Source organism: Hibiscus syriacus, unplaced genomic scaffold, assembly GCF_006381635.1.
Source record: "Hibiscus syriacus cultivar Baekdansim isolate YM2019G1 unplaced genomic scaffold, ASM638163v2 tig00110890_pilon, whole genome shotgun sequence".
Lineage (NCBI taxonomy): Eukaryota > Viridiplantae > Streptophyta > Magnoliopsida > Malvales > Malvaceae > Hibiscus > Hibiscus syriacus.
In genome coordinates, this window is record NW_024062900.1 from 1,272,479 (window position 1) to 1,291,066 (window position 18,588).

At 36.7% G+C, this 18,588-nt stretch overlaps 1 protein-coding gene across 1 annotated transcript; it reads left to right on the forward strand.

Moving 5' to 3' along the window:
- Nucleotides 1-416: 416 nt before the first annotated feature.
- Nucleotides 417-18,071, forward strand: LOC120144602 (protein PHOTOPERIOD-INDEPENDENT EARLY FLOWERING 1-like). Its single transcript, XM_039158631.1, has 21 exons — nt 417-518; nt 3,264-3,366; nt 4,654-4,734; nt 4,918-5,025; nt 5,202-5,282; nt 5,371-5,459; nt 5,529-5,662; nt 5,774-5,814; nt 6,421-6,556; nt 6,872-6,940; nt 7,032-7,096; nt 7,180-7,311; nt 7,410-7,457; nt 10,631-10,699; nt 10,835-10,897; nt 10,984-14,062; nt 14,399-14,460; nt 14,564-14,631; nt 15,242-16,016; nt 16,520-17,046; nt 17,362-18,071. The coding sequence occupies exons 2-21, from the start codon at nt 3,307-3,309 to the stop codon at nt 17,804-17,806; spliced, it is 6,132 nt and encodes a 2,043-aa protein (XP_039014562.1). The 5' UTR covers nt 417-518; nt 3,264-3,306; the 3' UTR covers nt 17,807-18,071.
- Nucleotides 18,072-18,588: the final 517 nt, after the last annotated feature.

The window sequence follows — 18,588 nt, forward strand, 5'->3', positions numbered from 1 at the left end:
TTATGTACTAAAACAGATCAAAACTAATAGTTTATGTACTAAATATATAATTTACCCATTTTATTCATACTTGTTTATTTAACTAAACAAATGAACATAAACAAATGTGTTATACAAACAGTTCGCCAAATGCATGTTCAAAATTACAAGTATGTTTTTAGCAAATTTTCGGAGAAACTAAGCAGAAGTGATCAAGAAGATTTGTTACTTCGTTTTGGATATAATTTTTTAACAAATGAAAGTCTAGGGGTCGAAATTGGAAAGCTGTAAAATTAAGTTAAAAACGCAAATGGGCTAGAAAATTTCGTGACAGGTGGAGGGCCACTATTGGTTGGAGCCAAGAATAACAATGGTAACAATCTCAGATGCAAAATACGAAAATTCTTATTTATTTAACCCTACTGAAGAAGTAAAACATTTCTCTCTGATCTCTCTCTCCGTATCTCGGCCATCACCGCCACCATCGAAGCCACCGCATCCCGCCGACGCAGCCACCGTAAACTGCTCTTCAAGCCGTGGTGGGCCTTTCTCTATCTCTTATATTTTTATTATATTTTTATATTTTACACGCGTGTTTTCTTTTGCGCTTCCTTTGATAAAAACAAAAGTGATTCTTACAGTACGTTTATGGCTTAAAAATGGTAATGGGTCCGTCTTGTTTTAGCTTATCTCTAGCTAGAATCTGAAACCCATCTTAGTTTTTCATGATTTTCTTGGGTATGACTTACTTTTTCCGTTAGTTTCGACTCGAAACAGATGTACAACAGCACCTTTAATTCGTGAGATGAACTGGTTTTTCATTTATTTATTTTTCATTTGTTTTGGATTTCCTTTAACCTGCCTCTCAAAGAAAGTGTAGGGGTGATTTTTTCTTTATTGGTTTAAAGCTTACGGCTAGACAAACATTGCTTTAATTGTGTCCCTCCGTTATTCTGGATTTTGTATTTAGTTATTGTTTGGGGTATTTGTTATTGATTGTCAGGGAAGGCTTTCAATGCGGTTAGTTTTGATTTGCTAAGTCAGGGTGCTTCAGAATTCATTTTATGGCCATCTTTTGGATGTTGCTTTGAGGAATACCCTAATTTTGAAAAGATGATAGACTTAGGGGTTTAACCAGCTTGCATGTTTGGGTCGATTGCTTCTAATTAGCTGTTTTTGTTATTACATTGATTTTTTTTGGTTTGGTGTAGTTAAGTATGTTTATTCTTGTGAAAAATTATGATATCAAGTTTCAGATTTGACAGTGTGTAGATACTATTTCTAGTTATTTAGTGTTAAACCAGTTTTACACTATCGTGCATTTTGCTAAAAGTAGTTGCTTGTGTGTTGCGACTGCCGACTGCCAACAAGTAGTGTAGCTTTTGGAGTTAAAGTGGAGATGTTGTCATACTCATATTTAGGTTGCGTTTGGTTCACGGAATGTAAGATTACCAGTGGGAATAAAAGATTACCATGGAATAGGATTACTGGGAATGTTGTATTTTATGTTTGGTTGGTTTAACTGGAATGTAAGATTACCGTGTTTGGTTAAAAGAATAAAAGATTATTGGAATGTATATTTGACTAAATTGTCCTTATTATATATTTGTATAATATTACAAATTATAAAATATTTATATATTTTTTTAAAAAATTAAATTCATAATATTTATATAATTTTTTTACAAAATTAAAAATATAAAAAAGGTTTAATGAAAGGGTAAAAAAAATTTTAACCCCTGAACTTCATATAAAATTTTAATTATAGATTTTTTTTTGTAAATCTAAAATAATTTAAGGATAAATTTGTAATTTAACATTCGTAGAATTTTTATTATTCAATGACAGAAGAATGATATTTTTGAAAAAAAATAAAAATTTAAGGGCATTTTAGTCTAAAACGCCGGTAATGTTACAATACCTAAAGGAAGGGAGGTAATGACATTTCCGGTAATATACCCTAAAAAATCTACTATTGGTAATAAAACATTACCGGAAAAGAGATTCCCGGCCAATCAAACATGGGAATGTGGGATTCCCATCCCATGAGAATCCCACAATCCTTGAACCAAACACCCCTTAGAAGAATAATTCTACTTGAGTTGCATTTCCCATCAGTTATGTAACAAGTAACATCTTTTTAGCTAATGGTGAGGTAAAAACCAGACCAGAAACTGAAGACATTTTTCTGAAATAACATATTTAGGGTCTTTGAAGATGACTGAGATTTCAGCTGTAAAAGGGCTCCTTCATTTTCCCTCTAAATTTATTTTTTCTAAGGCTATTTTTGTTTGGTCTATGTTTTTGGCATGCTCTTGACTTAGCTGGCTCAAAGTTATGTTGGATGCATATTGATTTAAAGAATGTTGTTTGGTGGAGTAGATAATATTTTAGGATGCTGCCACTAATTTTGAAAGAGTTGGATAGGGAGAGAAGTAGTTCAGTATATAGAAAATAAAAAAAGGGAGCTTCACAAAATAAGAATCTTTGGTATTCTATAATCTATTCTTATATTATTCTAATACCACCAATAAAACTCAGTAGGATCCTTTTTTGAATACTTGTGTTGTGTCCGACTTTAAGTTGTATTTTTTCTACTCTTCTTTGTTTTGTTGGTTTGGTGCCTCACACCCCGTGTGCAAGTGCTGCGTGTTGGGGTATGTGCCTTCTTTTAACTTAAGCTTGATTGAAAATAATTACTTATTAGGTAGATGTACCTTGGTTGGGACTCTTGCCTCTCCAGAAAGGGGTTCCAAGTGGTCATTGGCAGTCTTGCATGTGAGTATTGGCTGCTCTCCTATGTCAAGAGATCTTGGCTACCTGTCTTTTCTCGTAAGAATAAAAATGAAAAGGAAGATATTATTTGACCATGAGTTAAGTTGATTGTATTGAACATGCAAACTTAAGACTTTGATTTTAGATGAACTAGAGCAAACCAGAAAGTTGATTAAAAGTTTTTAACAACAAATCATGTGGTTTTAGATGTATTATGGTGCATAGGAAGTGAAAATGGCTTGCTTGTTGTCTGCTGATAAGTAACATTTTTAAAATTTCAATATTCTTGTGGACTGAGAAAGTTTGGTTCTGGTTGAAGTCACAGATTTTTGTACCAATATGTTTTAATTCTTTGTTGTGAAGTGGTGAACAATAAGCCATTTTTGAATTTTATGAACCATTTCCAAATGTGAACTAATGTTTCTGATTGTTCATGCTTTCCAAAATTGATTGTTATTTTCTGGTACTCTACTAATTAATATATTTATTATTTTGGCTTCCCTCCACAGTTCTTCCTCATGCAAAATATGATTTAAGCACTGCAGCGGCATAATGGCCTCTAAAGGAATCAAGTCTAAGTTTGAGAATGAGACAAAAGCTAGGCGTCAAAAGGTACTTGTGTCTGATTCCTTTGTTGCTCTCTTTTCTTGTCTCACATGTTTTTAGCCTTGTTGTTAGTATCATCATGCATTGTTCACATCTTTGCATGTGGTTAAATGTAAACAAGTTTAAAGGTCAAATCTTGAGTGGAGGATCAATACTTTTTAGGGTGAATTTATATTATGTGCAAGCGTCATGAAACTTTTGTTGTATTTCAGTTTCTAATTCGCTTTTATCCAGAGGAAGTTAAATCTTTGTTATTTTGTGAGAAACTATATCAGATGGATAAAAATTATGGAAAACATTGTATCAGAACCTTGAGAATTGATAGCTTATTAGATGTTTGTTTTTTCTAATCACCTTGTAGTTTCTAATGGAATCTAGAAATAAAATGTTTTATCTATTAACTGCAAGTCTACAACCCTGGTAGATTAAATAAATTTTACCCATTTGCTTGTTATTTTCCTTTCCTCTAAGGGAAATCGCCTATCGATTCCTGATGGAAATGCTTTTTCTTATTGTTTAACGAACACTGAAGGTATAAAAGGCATAATTTAACAATATTCTTGTTAGATGTTCAACTCATTTGTTTATAATTTAGATTTCAAGCATCAGACCTTGGTGGGTTGAATGATGTTATTTTTCTTTACAAGATGCCGAGATTAGAGCTAAGAGAACTAGTGGCTTTATATTCAATAACGATACTTGGTCTTGCTATGAAAGCTTAAAACATACAATAGCACAAACCAGTTCACTACTTTAATCCACCAGCTATATGTTTTAAGTTTTAACTACCTTTAGTCCTGTCTTAAACACTGTCCATTGAAGATTTTGCTTTTCTATTTCTTTTATTCACTTATGATGGTCATTTGATTGGCTTTGATAACTCTTCATCCTTTCCTTTTGGAGCGATTTATTGTTTTGAACTGGTTATTCCTATGCCTGTTGTAGCATGGCTACCCTTTTAAGAAAGCCATTCCTTCAACTTTAAACTGTACACTGCAATAACTTCTCACTTTTGAAGAAAAAACACTTTTGGTATTTGGGTGATATAGATGGACTGAATGATTGTTGCATGTAGGAGTCTGTATTCTGCTAAAGATTACATCTCTCTTAAATTATGCATGTTGACATGCATGGAATTAGTTAGTTAAGAATACTGACTGACTGTCCTGGTTTTGTATTGCCTGTGGAGAAACCTCCAGATTTAACTTCAGGTTGGTTAGATTTTACAGTAAGAGATTATGTTGCTAGAGTGTGTTCTGGTATTGATTATTTTTTGTTTTAACTTGATATTAGGCTCTGGAAGCACATAGGGAGCCCCAACGTCCTAAATCACACTGGGATCATGTTTTAGAGGAAATGGTTTGGTTATCAAAGGTAATTGACTAACTTATGCCTCCGAATATTTTCATTTTTCAGTGCATAATTATTAAATGTTATTGTGGCATTTGTGCTTTATATCTGGATGTCTTCATGTTATTTGCCTGGATGCTTCTTTACTGCAGATATGAAACAGTTTCCATGCTCTCCTCTCTTGCTAACTAAATTGGATTTTAACAGGACTTCGAGTCAGAGAGGAAATGGAAACTGGCTCAGGCAAAGAAGGTTGCTTTAAGAGCCAGTAAGGGCATGTTGGATCAGGCCACCAGGGGAGAAAAGAAGTTGAAGGTTTCTTTTTCTCTTGCTAAACTAAAAAAGTTGTAGTTCTTTTAACATATCATTGACTATTCCTGGAGTTTTGTTTGTATTAGAAAATGTGTAGAAGGCATTTTGATATGATTGAGTTGACGTCAGTCTACCCTTAGTTAATTTGTTAAATCTAGTATGGCTGCCATTGTGATCAGGAGGAGGAACAACGGTTACGGAAAGTTGCATTTAATATTTCTAAGGACGTGAAGAAATTTTGGATGAAAATAGAGAAACTGGCAAGTCACTATCCATTGATCTAATCTGAATGCTTTTCGGTTTCTTAGCATGAAGAATCTTATTCTCTATTTAAATTTGTGATTCTAGGTTCTTTACAAACATCAGATGGAGCTTGATGAGAAAAAGAAAAAGACACTGGATAAACAACTTGAGTTTCTTTTAGGGCAAACTGAGAGGTTGGTTTTTTACCCTAAATTTCATTACCTTCATAGGAAAAGTGAACTTATATTTGTTTTGGACTTTAGGTACTCAACAATGTTAGCAGAAAATTTAGTGGACCCGTCCAAACCTATGCAACAGCATCCTGCTCAAAATCAAATAAACTCTCCTGGTAAAGCAGATATGAATGAGACTGGTGAACCCTTGGACTTGAATACAGGTAATCAGAATTTCATTGATTCATCATTACTTGTTATTGCCTCATCAATGCCATATCAATCAAAGTAATTTAAATGCCTGCCTCATGGAACCTCTCCTGATATGATTTCAGATGCTGATGAAGATTTTGATGTGCACTCTGAACAAGAATCAGTAAGTATTTTTCTTTTAATTAAGAACTGCTTTTTATTAATGTTACGTATGCCATTCTTTATTGGGTATGTAAACAGAAAATATCTATGATTTTTTTTTGTAGTTTAGTGTGATTCTTATTTTTTCTTGTAAATTGCCGAGCTGTGTGGTTTGATCTTCAATAGATTCTGAAGGAGAATAATGAAGATTTTCTTGAAGAATTCTCTTTTATCTTTTCTTTCGTGTCAGATATCATACCCTATAATACTGTGTCATTGGGAGAGTAATGGAAAAGGATTACGAACTTTACGGAGTGTCACAGCCCAGCTGTGAAGTATTCGTTAATTTGAGAAAGAATTGGAAAAGCTTGTAGAATTGAGAGTATAGATTAAGAGAACTGAGTGATGTGAAGTATATGATGGAGTTCATTTTTTAGTAGTTATCTAATTTCTTTAGAGAAAATAGTCAAAAGAAAAAGGAAAGGAAAAAGAAGAGATTATGGGTTTAAACGTCTCTATAGAAATTCTTGTAGACAATTTGTTTGTTTTTGTTTTTATTTTTGGTAACATTCAAGCTTTGGTGGTCTAAGCATGTGATAATATTTTTTTCACGATGATCTTGTTTTAGGAAGATGATGAGCAAACACTAGAGGAAGATGAGGCTCTTATTACTGCTGAAGAAAGGCAAGAAGAATTGGCAGCTTTGCACAGTGAAATAGATCTTCCACTTGAGGAGCTCCTCAGGCGTTATGCTGTGGAAACAGGTAACATGTTACGTTTATATGCTTTTACTCTTCTTTCCCTACATATTTCTCTGTGGCAAAAAAAAAAAAAAAGGCAGGGGGAGGGCTGATGATTCTTTTGATTTTCATATTATGTGCCAAGTCATGTTATGATATGGGTTAGTGCTTGCATTGTTACTTATGCTTCCTTTTTGGATTATGATGATATAGATTTGAAGTATTTGATGTGTGTCCTGCCATCCAAGTAATTTGCATCCTTATTTTCATGCTTGCATTTTAGTTATTTTTTCTTTTTTGGATAAAATGTGGTATGTTGATCAATGTAAGTTTTCACAGCCGATGGAGAAGGTAGTCCAGAAAAGAGGGAGGATGGAAATGAGTCAGTATCAGTGAATGATGATAGTAGTAAGCCTGATAATTTGGTTATAACTTTTGTGACTTGTGCCATATGTATCAATTGATCTGCTCAAAGTTCTGAAAATTTTAATTTTCACAGGCAATGAAAACCTTGTTTCTGCTTACAGTAAAGTTGAGACAACTGATTTTCTTGTTCGTCGTTCTGTAAGTTGTATGTGTTTCTGGTTGTTCTTGTCAATTGCAAAGGAAGTACTTGTCTCAAAATGATGTTTATTTTCTGATTATAGAATGAAAGCAATGGTGTCTTGTCCAAGTCAGAAAACTACTCACCAGATATTGAGGCATCTTCACCCAGAAATCTGTCAGAAAGCTCTGGGGAGCTACTTAAAGATGGACCATATGATTTCAGTGACGAACAGGTAAAACAGTTCCTTTTAATTATTTTGTTTCTCTTGATTGTCTGTCTTCTTTTTATCAAATGCTAATCTTCTGTTTGCCTTTATTTCATGACCTGAAGGAGGATGGTGATTTTACCCTTGCTGGAGAAGAGACAGTACATCATATGGTATCTCTTTTTTCCTGGTTATGGACTCTGTTGTCTGTTCTGGGACCTAAGGCAGCTTTTCTTTTACATACATTGTAGTTTTTGGAAGCCTATATTGAAATTTCTTGTTTTTAATTAACGAGGAAAATTGTTGCTTTTATAAAGAAGGCTTAATTGAAAAATAAGTGCCCGAACTATACCTCTTGTTTGCTTTAGCTATTTGGGGGGTTTCCATAATTGGTGTTGTCATTATAGTGTTCATTTGAGTTCACTGCTTCCACTTTTACTTTGCTGATGGAAGATATTGTTCTTCCTCCTTTCCTTATTGGTCACCCTTTGGTCTTTATTTATTTATTTGATAGGAATTGAAGGCCTCGTTAAAAACCTCCTTCATGATTAAAGGAGCTTATAGAGAAGCTCCTTAATCAGTGGGAGGAGGAAAAGAGTGCCTTTAGATTTCATTAACCATAGAAAATACAAGATACAACCAGGGAGCCACCCCCAATATAAACAAAACACCAAAAACAACCTCAAACAATCCTACCAGAACCAGCCTGATTCAACTAAGAAACAACAGCCTAAAAAACAGACTAACCATACTAAAAGCCTAAACGTGGCCTGAAAGACGCCCAAACAAAACAAAACAACAATAATAGAAGCCAAGGGTAATAGCTGACTAAAACCATAGAAGCCAACTTCTAACTCAAAAGCCACCAAGCTTTCTCATGATAAGAATACAAAAAAGCACGTACATAGCCGCCTTTCCGCCACTTTAACTCGTCTTGTCGGCTGAGACCATCCGAACTTCCAGCTCCAAACAATAAGCATGATGCAGATCACCTGAAACTTCTACATCTTCCCCCGCCATAGTCTTACGAAATCAGATACACTACTGAGCCATTAGACTCACAACCCAATTCTTTCCCAAACTGCAAGAAATCGATTGCATCCTTCTGTTGGGACTGCCCCAATGCTGGAAAGTCAGAATCGTATATGAATCTGCCTTCAATAACAAACACCTTTTCCTCCCGCTGCACATTACTTTGATGGCTCTTGCTTCGGTAACCCCTAGACTTTCTTTTGGGAGCTGTAAAATTCTCTTGAAAAATTTGGATGGATCTATTTTTGTTGCCAAAACCCTCCTTAGGTCTCATGTACTGCCTTGCGTTACCCTTTGGATTTTTGTATGCGCAGTTGTAAGAAGGGCCCTCGTGAAACCCATCCTCCTCCACCTTTGACTCAACCCAACCATCCAACATGAGGAAATCTTTATAATAATCCTTCGAGCCCTCATAACCACGTGTAGGCAAACAACTGTCCTTAAAGACATCCACTGCTTCTCTCTCCACGTGCACCAACAATCTCTCGTGTTCCCCCACTTCCTCAAGTTGTGAAATAACCATCCCCTGACCCACAACGACACTCCTCGGACCCATCATCATTTCCTCGCCTATGTTCCTGTCCTCCATGCCCTCACCCGACAAGAAGCTGCCTCTAGTACTACTCCCCATACAACAGAATTTTTTTTCTTCTTTCTCAAAACACCTCTCGGCAAACTGCACCTCCGATGAGTGCACTATTCTTCCTGCATCTTCAGCACCCACCTCCAACTCGGGATACTTAACTGGAGAGACGCCAACGAGCTCCCCCACCTTGGATAACGGGGATGCGACTGCCTCTTCCAACGAAGATGACTCTACCCAGACAGATTCTGGGTTGAAGCATGGCTCAAACTCAGAAACATGAACTTTAAAGAGCCTATCCCCGACTTTCAAAGCAATTGATTCTTCCACACGAGCTTGACAATTCGTGATGATCTGTAGCAAAGTCCTATCAAAAGAGCCGTTATTTAGGGTCCCTTCCTCAATGGAGATAAGAACTCCCCATTTGAGAGCAATATTTCTGAAGGTGGAGAGACTCCACGCAAATGAGGGGATCCCTTTGCATGAAAGCCATGCCCGACGACTGCTGCACTTAAAATCTTCCGACCAAACATCCACTCTGTCAAAGCATTTATTCAACGCCTCAATCTGATTATGTAGAGTAAAGTCCCTACTCTTTGCATCTTTAAATAAGATTAAGATTGCTAACCCGCTTAATCTCATAATTTTCAGACCTACAATACCTTCCTTGTGCATAATAGCAGCCAACACTTTCATCTTAATAAAATTTCTGCACCATCCTACCAAGCTGTCTTTGAGAGTTGAGAGCTTACTCTCGTCAACAGAACCAACAATGGGAGCCTCCATATGACTAACATCCTCCACTAAACTCTTGCCCTCAACTGGATAAGGACCAGAGAACTTCTTCCTCCAGAAAACATCACGAGGATGATATCGTGCCATGAAAACTCTAACTTTGTTACCTTGAATCGAAGATCTATCAACACAGTTGATAGCCTTCCTCGCATCCTCCAGTCTGGTGAAACGAACAAAACCAAACCTACTTCCTCCCTTGCTTCTTTTATTAGGGATGAAAGAATCAACCACCTCGCCATATTTATCGAAAAATAACCAAAGACCTTGGTAATGAAAACACTCTGGAATGTTGAAAATGATCACTTTGACACAATTTTTCCCAACAGGAACTCTCACCTTACTCGCCATCAAAGAGAAATGAAAAGGAATAAAGACAAAAAATTTATCTAAAACACCTGATTTTTAGATAGAAGGTGGAGCTTCTCTCACTAACGCCTAGATTCTCTCTAGCCTTTGGTCTTTATGTTATGTTGTTTGTATAGTGCTGGTGATGGATGCCTGTCATGAAAGGTTTCTAGTCTTGGTCATATGCTTCATATTTCTGTATATAACAGTCAACAGATTGTTTCAGTTGCATTGATATGATCAGTGCAATTATGCCAAAGGAATATGAGAGTCATTCAGAATTTGTTATACTTGAACCACATTTAGTTCTTTGTATTCTTCCATTTTATATTTTTGAGGGAATGGGTTATTGACGTTTTTTAAATTATGTTGTTCACTCTGATTCATTAGTTATAGTCAGAAGGGTAGTAAATTACCTTGTTTTGATCAATTGATTTAATGTATGTTTTCTTGTTTTGTCTAATATGATGTATGTACGCCTTTCCTTGACCAAAATCGATTAAAATTTTATTTGACCATTTTGGTTGTTTGCTAAGAGTTTGATTCTCACGTCTTTTTTCTTTGTTTTTTTCTTTTACTCCCAATGACTAGGATGATGAGACAACACTATCAGAGGAGGAGGAACTAGCAAAAGCAGATTTTAGCGATCCTATGGATGAGGTAATGGGCATACTCAACATGGCTTGTATTTCTATGTATCAATTCCCTGACCTTCTGGAGTTGTTTTATCCCCAATTCGGTTGTAGAAGTTCTTGTCCTAGTTCTTTGTGGTTAAACATTGCTGCTCTTATGCAGATTGTCTTACTGCAGAAGGAGAGTGAAATTCCTGTGGAAGAATTGCTTCGAATTTATAAAAAGGTTGGTTAAACTATTGTTTCTTCCCTTTTCCAAAGATTACCTTTTTTATCTAATTTTTTTCTTCATTATCCACTTATATCAAATAGGACATCAGTGCTGGTGGTGTGTCTGGAGATGAATCAGATTATGCCTCATCTTTATCAGAGGACCGCTTGGATTCACCTACACATCAAAATGTTGAAGCAAGGAAGGAGGGTATTTCTAAGGGTAAAAATCTTGAATCCAGTGCTCCCCTGGGAGTTGTGGAACCTCCTGCAGAGGAGGCAGCAAGCCCTGATAGAAAGTCAGAAGACGGAAAGGAAAGTGAGGATAGAATTGCTGATGCTGCTGCTGCTGCAAGATCAGCACAACCAACTGGCAATACATTCTCAACCACTAATGTTCGTACAAAGTTCCCTTTTCTTCTCAAACACCCCCTTCGTGAATATCAGCATATTGGCTTGGACTGGCTTGTTACTATGTATGAGAAAAGGTTAAATGGAATTCTAGCTGATGAAATGGGGCTTGGAAAGACAATCATGACAATTGCTCTTCTTGCACACTTGGCTTGTGAAAAGGGAATATGGGGTCCTCATCTAATTGTGGTTCCTACAAGTGTTATGCTCAACTGGGAAACTGAGTTTCTTAGATGGTGTCCTGCCTTCAAAATCCTGACATACTTTGGAAGTGCCAAAGAGCGCAAATTGAAGAGGCAAGGTTGGTTGAAACCAAATTCATTTCATGTATGCATAACTACTTACAGACTTGTCATACAAGATTCTAAGGTCTTCAAGCGAAAGAAGTGGAAATACTTAATCTTGGATGAAGCTCATCTTATTAAAAACTGGAAGTCACAAAGATGGCAAACTCTTTTGAACTTCAATTCAAAACGGAGGATCTTGTTGACTGGTACACCACTTCAGAATGATCTCATGGAACTATGGTCACTAATGCATTTCCTAATGCCCCACATTTTTCAGTCTCATCAAGAATTCAAAGATTGGTTCTGTAATCCTATATCAGGTATGATAGAAGGACAAGAAAAAGTAAACAAAGAGGTTGTTGACCGTTTGCATAATGTTCTACGTCCATTTATACTGCGTCGATTGAAAAGGGATGTCGAAAAGCAGCTTCCATTGAAACATGAGCATGTCATATACTGTAGACTTTCAAGAAGGCAGCGTAACTTGTATGAAGATTTCATTGCCAGCTCAGAGACACAAGCCACACTTGCTAGTGCCAATTTTTTTGGGATGATCAGTGTGATCATGCAACTTCGAAAAGTCTGTAATCATCCTGACTTATTTGAGGGACGACCAATTGTGAGTTCTTTTGATATGGGTGGTATTAATATCCAGTTGAGTAGTTCTATTTGTTCAATTTTTTCACCTGGTCCATTTTCAACTGTAGATCTTAAGGGTTTGGGAATTTTATTTACTGATCTCAATTTTAGCATGACATCTTGGGAGGGTGATGAAGTAGAAAGACTGGTTACTCCAAAAAGTTTAATAGAAGAACGTTTTGATCAGGATAATCTTGAGGAAATTAGACCCTTGTCTAGACATAAGGATAACTTGCAAGGGACCAATATATTTGAAGAGATTAGGAAGGCTTTAAGAGAAGAGAGGCTAAGAGAAGCAAAAGAACGAGCAACATCAATTGCTTGGTGGAATTCTTTGAGATGCAGGAAGAAACCAATTTTCCCGACAACATTACGTGAACTGCTAACTGTGAAACACCCTGCATTTGATATTCACCGACAAAAAGCAGACAGCCGATCCTATTTGTACTCCTCTAAGCTTTCTGAGATTATTCTTTCTTCAGTTGAACGCTTCCAGACAATGGTCCATCTGGTTGAGTCCTTCGTGTTTGCAATCCCAGCAGCACGGTCCCCAACTCCTGTTTGCTGGTGCAGCAAAATGGGAACTTCTGTGTTTCTGCATCCAACTTATATAGAACAATGTGCTGAAAATTTGTTTTCTCTCTTAGCACCTATTAGACCTGCAATAGTCCGGAGGCAGGTATATTTTCCTGACAAGCGATTGATACAGTTTGACTGTGGTAAGTTACAGGAGCTTGAGGTTTTGCTACGAAGACTGAAGTCTGAAGGTCATCGGGCATTAATATTTACCCAGATGACCAAGATGCTTGACATATTGGAGGCTTTCATAAATATATATGGATATAATTACATGCGTCTGGATGGGTCCACTCAACCTGAGGAGAGACAAACATTAATGCAACGTTTCAACACTAATCCTAAAATTTTTCTTTTCATCTTATCAACCCGTAGTGGAGGAGTAGGTATTAACCTTGTTGGGGCGGATACAGTTATATTTTATGATAGTGATTGGAATCCTGCCATGGATCAGCAAGCCCAAGATCGTTGCCATCGAATAGGACAGACACGTGAAGTGCACATATATCGTCTAATCAGTGAGAGCACCATTGAAGAAAACATTTTGAAGAAAGCAAATCAGAAGCGTGCCCTTGATGATCTAGTTATACAGAGTGGAGGGTATAATACTGAATTTTTCAAGAAGCTTGATCCCATGGAATTGTTTTCGGGTCATAGGACTCTTACAGTTAGGAGTCAGAAAGAGAAAAATCACAGCAATGGCACCAAGGACTCTGTTTCTAATGCTGATGTTGAAGCTGCTTTGAAATATGCAGAAGATGAAGCAGATTACATGGCATTAAAGAAAGTTGAACAGGAAGAGGCTGTTGACAACCAGGAGTTTACAGAGGAAGCCATGAGCAAACTGGAAGATGATGAGTTTGCAAATGAGGATGACATGAAGGCTGATGAGTCAACTGATCAAGCTGGATTTATGGTTACTTCAAATAAAGATAATGGGCTGATTTTGAATGTCGGTGATCCTATTGAAGACAAAGCTCTTATTCTTGCTAGCAAAGAAGATGATGTTGATATGTTGGCTGATGTTAAGAAGATGGCAGCTGCTGCTGCGGCAGGAGGACAAGCTATCTCATCGCTTGAGAACCAGTTAAGACCAATTGATCGATATGCAGTCCGCTTTCTGGAATTATGGGACCCCATTATTGACAAGGGAGCAATGGAACCTGAATTGAAGTTTGAAGATGAATGGGAACTTGATCGAATTGAGAAGTACAAGGAGGAAATGGAAGCTGAGATTGATGATGATGAGGAACCTCTAGTGTATGAGAGTAAGTGTCTTTTCGTTTTCTGTGTAAACTCTTTTTTTGCTTGGCATTGTATTATGAGAAGCAATAAGCTTTTAAAGGTTTTTTTAAAAAAAAAAAATCAGTTGCAAAATTAGGTCAGTTACATTGTTTCCTTTTATTTGATTCTCCCTCAGCAAGAAACAAATTAATGGGTCAAATGATTTGCATACCTTTAAGGTTACTAATCATACAAAACCAGGGATTGCTCATACAGTTCCACTTTATACATAATAATATTTGAAATAGTGAAAAGCAAATAAATTTATGATCTTAGTTGTGTCTATCCTGAATTAATGCTTTGCTATCAACCATTTTCAGAATGGGATGCTGATTTTGCTACAGAAGCATATCGTCAACAAGTTGCTTTGGTTCAACATCAGGTAAGTAAATTTCTATATACAGCCATTTAAACTATTTTTTATTATGTTGTAGTTTATTTGAGGTAGCTATTTTGTGTTATTTTCTTAAATTTGTACCTTGTAGTTAATGGAAGAACTAGAGCATGAAGCCAAAGAGAAGGAAGAGGCAGATGAAGCAAAATTGGATGCAATGTAAGATGTCTCTTAACTCTTAGCCTCAAAACTTTTTTGCTAGCACTTTTATGTTCTTTTTATTCCCGACACAATAGGATTGTCATTTGATGTATTGAGTAATACAAGATTTATCTGCAACTGCATTATGTCATGTTAGCTAATCTGAAAAATGAGACTTTAACTCATAAGTAATAACTCTTAACTTTAGTGGTAACTGCTTACTATTATATGTTTACTTTGCAAGTTCTACTTTGCAATGGATGATATTATTATCACATAGGAATCTCATCAGTACCCTTAACAGCTGAACGATTGATGTGCAAGGCTTTAGAATTTATTGCATGATGTTTATGCCTAAAAACAATGGTTGTTGCATTAAATATGAGCTTGTATTTGGATTTTCTATCAGCTAAAAATCTTGCAACTTTCTAAGTTTATCTTCTAACTAGGATTTAGGGATGAATCACGACATTCTTTATAGATAAAAAGGTGATTTAAAACAAGCACCTACAAATCAATGATTCGTGTCACTGAAATATGAGAATTAGGTCTGCTTATGGAATGAGTCAAATCCTTATATATGGCTTTTGGATAAAAATTTCAATTTTAACCTGCCATCTGTTTACAGGAATGAAATGACTAGTGAACCTAAGGCTAAATCTAAGAAGAAGAAGCCAAAGAAAGCCAAGTTTAAGTCTCTCAAGAAGGGGTCTTTAAATTCTGAAGCAAAACCTGCAAAACAGGGGGCATTAACAGAACTTATGTCCATGGATGATGATATTGACTCGCCTGAAGAGCTCTCTTATTCTGATATCATGTCACCATCATCTATGCAGAAAAAACGTAAGAAGGTCGAGATAGTGCATGATAGTGATGAAGCGAAGAGCTCAAAAAAGAAGCCCAAAAAGCATAAAAAGCCTCTGGGGGAATTGGAACCAAATACATCTCGTAAGAGGAATGGTGATTGTGCAGAGGTAAACCCATGTGAGAGCAATTCTGTTGAGCATGAGCAGAAACCTGCCAGCAGGAGCAAAACGGGAGGCAAATTTTCCATTACATCCATGCCCATGAAACGAGTCTTAATTATAAAACCAGAGAAATTAAAGAACGCCAATATCTGGTCTAAAGATTGTGTTCCATCACCTGATTCTTGGTTGGCACAGGAGGATGCTATTTTATGTGCGGTAGTGCATGAATATGGCTCAAATTGGAATTTGGTTAGTGACGCTCTCTATAGCATGACTGCTGGTGGCTTTTACAGGGGTAGATATCGTCATCCAGTTCATTGTTGTGAGAGGTTCAGGGAACTAATTCAAAGACATGTTTTGGCTGCACCAGACAGTTTGGGTAATGAAAAGATCAGCTATGCAGGTTCTGGAAAAGCTCTTCTGAAAGTAACAGAGGTATGCTATTCGTTTTTTAAGATGGTGAGGAGGATAAAAGCAAGAAATAAAGAAATATTTGAGGTGAACATTGTTCTGACGTGTAAAGTTTTAAAGATCACCTGATATAAAGTTGCCTGCCCATTCAGTAGCAACCAAGTCATTTTAGAGTATTATCTATTAAGTACGTGGGGCCTCATCCGCCAAAACTACAATGATTCACATATCATATTATTATTTATTCATTTTTGGGGAAAGGAAGGACTTAAGAGAATATTTAATGTGGTTCCCACCACCAGGTTATTTTTGGAAAATAAATTCTGTTACCGCACTTCCCCTGACCCCCCATTTCCCTCGGTTCCTCCTCCCTTTTGCCGCCCTATTTACCAGTTTCAGGGCTGATGACAATATATGCATATTGTGCGGTTGACTTAATGTGTTCATAGATTTAATTACGTTCAACAAATTAATATTTTTATGATAGTCAATGAAGCAAGTTATCCGTCAATATTATATCATGGCAGGATAATATGCGAATGCTGTTAAACTTTGCTGCTGCACAGCCAGATCATGAGTTACTTCTTCAAAAGCATTTTACTGCCTTGCTTTCATCTGTGTGGAGGGTGACACTTCGCCCTGAACATCGACAAAATGTTTTATCACCTCGGAATGGTGTTCGTTTAGGGGGAAGGCTTCTCAGTCCGTTTATTGGCCACACACCTCAGCGTTCTTCACAGTATATGACACCAAGGATGAAATTTTCAAATTTGCATGAGTGTAGCAAGTTGTTATCAGCTGCATTTCATGATGCCAGCGATAGACAGCGGAATGAAGCAGTTTCTCTCTCTAATAGAGAGGATTCTCAGGCGAATGAAGAAAGTTTAGAGATAACAGTGGAAATCGAGAGGGAGAGCAATGATTCTATGATTCCATTCCCACCAGTAATGAATTTATTAATATGTGGCCCTAATCCTGTTACGTCTACAAACAAGACTAATGGAGAAGACCCTCATCTAAAAGCTTCAAATGTTTTGGCTGAGAATCGTTTCAGGTATAGCTGCTTGTTTTAGTTACAAATTAAGTACCATACTTGGTAATGAATCGTTGGCTAGGAGTTATTGTCATTGGTCTGAAAGATTGTCCTTGTGAATCTCTTGCATGCTAGTTCAGATTATAGCTCTAACTCTTATGCCTTTTATATAATATCAAAATGGGATAATGATAATTTCAGTATTTGTTCTGTAGGGCATGTGGTTACATTGGTTGATAGATTGGTCATGCATTGAATTTTATATTCTTTTAGATTTTTAAGTACCTGGGTTCTGTTGTGTTGATTACTAACCAAATATAGTGGCATTTTTCTCAGGGCAGCAACTATGGCTGGTGTCGAAGGTGGTCTGCATTGGGCTTCAGCTGCCTTTCCAGCTAATGATCCCAAGTCTCGGTCAGGACAAAAATCGCAGTCCTTGGGGAAACACAAGCTGCCTGTATCGGATACAACCAGATCTAAATCAAAACTAAAGAAGGCTTCAATGGAGCATGGTGATGTATCCAACTTACATGCGGAGCTAGTATTTCAACAAGCATGTAGAATTGGACTCCATAATCCTAACTTAAGAAGTGATCCAACATTGGTGAATAATGACGGAAGCTGGGTTGATGGCGTAGATAGTAATTTCTGTTCCAGCATGGATGAGGCTTTCGCATCAGAATTAGAGGGCTTCGATGTGATTCCACATAATTATTCCCGTGGCTTTATTTCAGGCCTTGATGATTGTTCAATCCTACCGGACTATACTGACATCGGGTAGGGATAATCTGGTGGCGTCAAACTGCTTGACATTCTTGGTTGAAGCTATTAGTAGTTTTTGAGCAAAAGCCAGATCCTCCAGCTATTTTACTATGAGGTCTTGCTCGGGAACTTTAGTTTTGGGTGGCACATGAGAAGCAAGAGGCTAGGTTAGGCATATAATATATCTTAGAATTTAATTTAATTTTGTAATTAATGTTGAGCGGGGGAATTTGTGCTAATATTTATGTCCGTATGGGCTTTTGGTTGATGATCATATGTAAGTTCAGATTTTGGAACATTTAGAAAGCTTAGTGGTGTTAACAAAGCAGTTTTCCTGCAAATCTCTCATCTGCTGTTATCTTCTACCTTTGCAGCCCTCTTTAAATGATAAGTTCCTATTGTTGGATTAAAAAAAAAACTAAAATAAAAGAAGTAATGAAAATGAGGATAGACCAAGGTGGATATCTGGTTGCAAACATAGTAATGGCTAGAGGTGCACAAAAAATTCGAATATCCGATTTTGCGTAAAAAATATCCGAAATCGGATTTGGGAAAAAATTGGACGATCGGATTTTTTTCCAGATTAAAAATCGGTTTGAAAAAACCTAGATAAAAAACTTGTTTTTTATCCGGAAAAAAATCCGGTCTGGGGTTTAAAAATCCGGTCTGGGTTTAAAAAATTGGATGACCGGGTTTTTTACCGGATTAAAAACCGGTTTTTTTAAAAAATCGGTTTTTTTCAAACCGAAACCGGTTACACCGGTTACATCATCCGGCCCTCCAAATCGGTTATGATCCGAA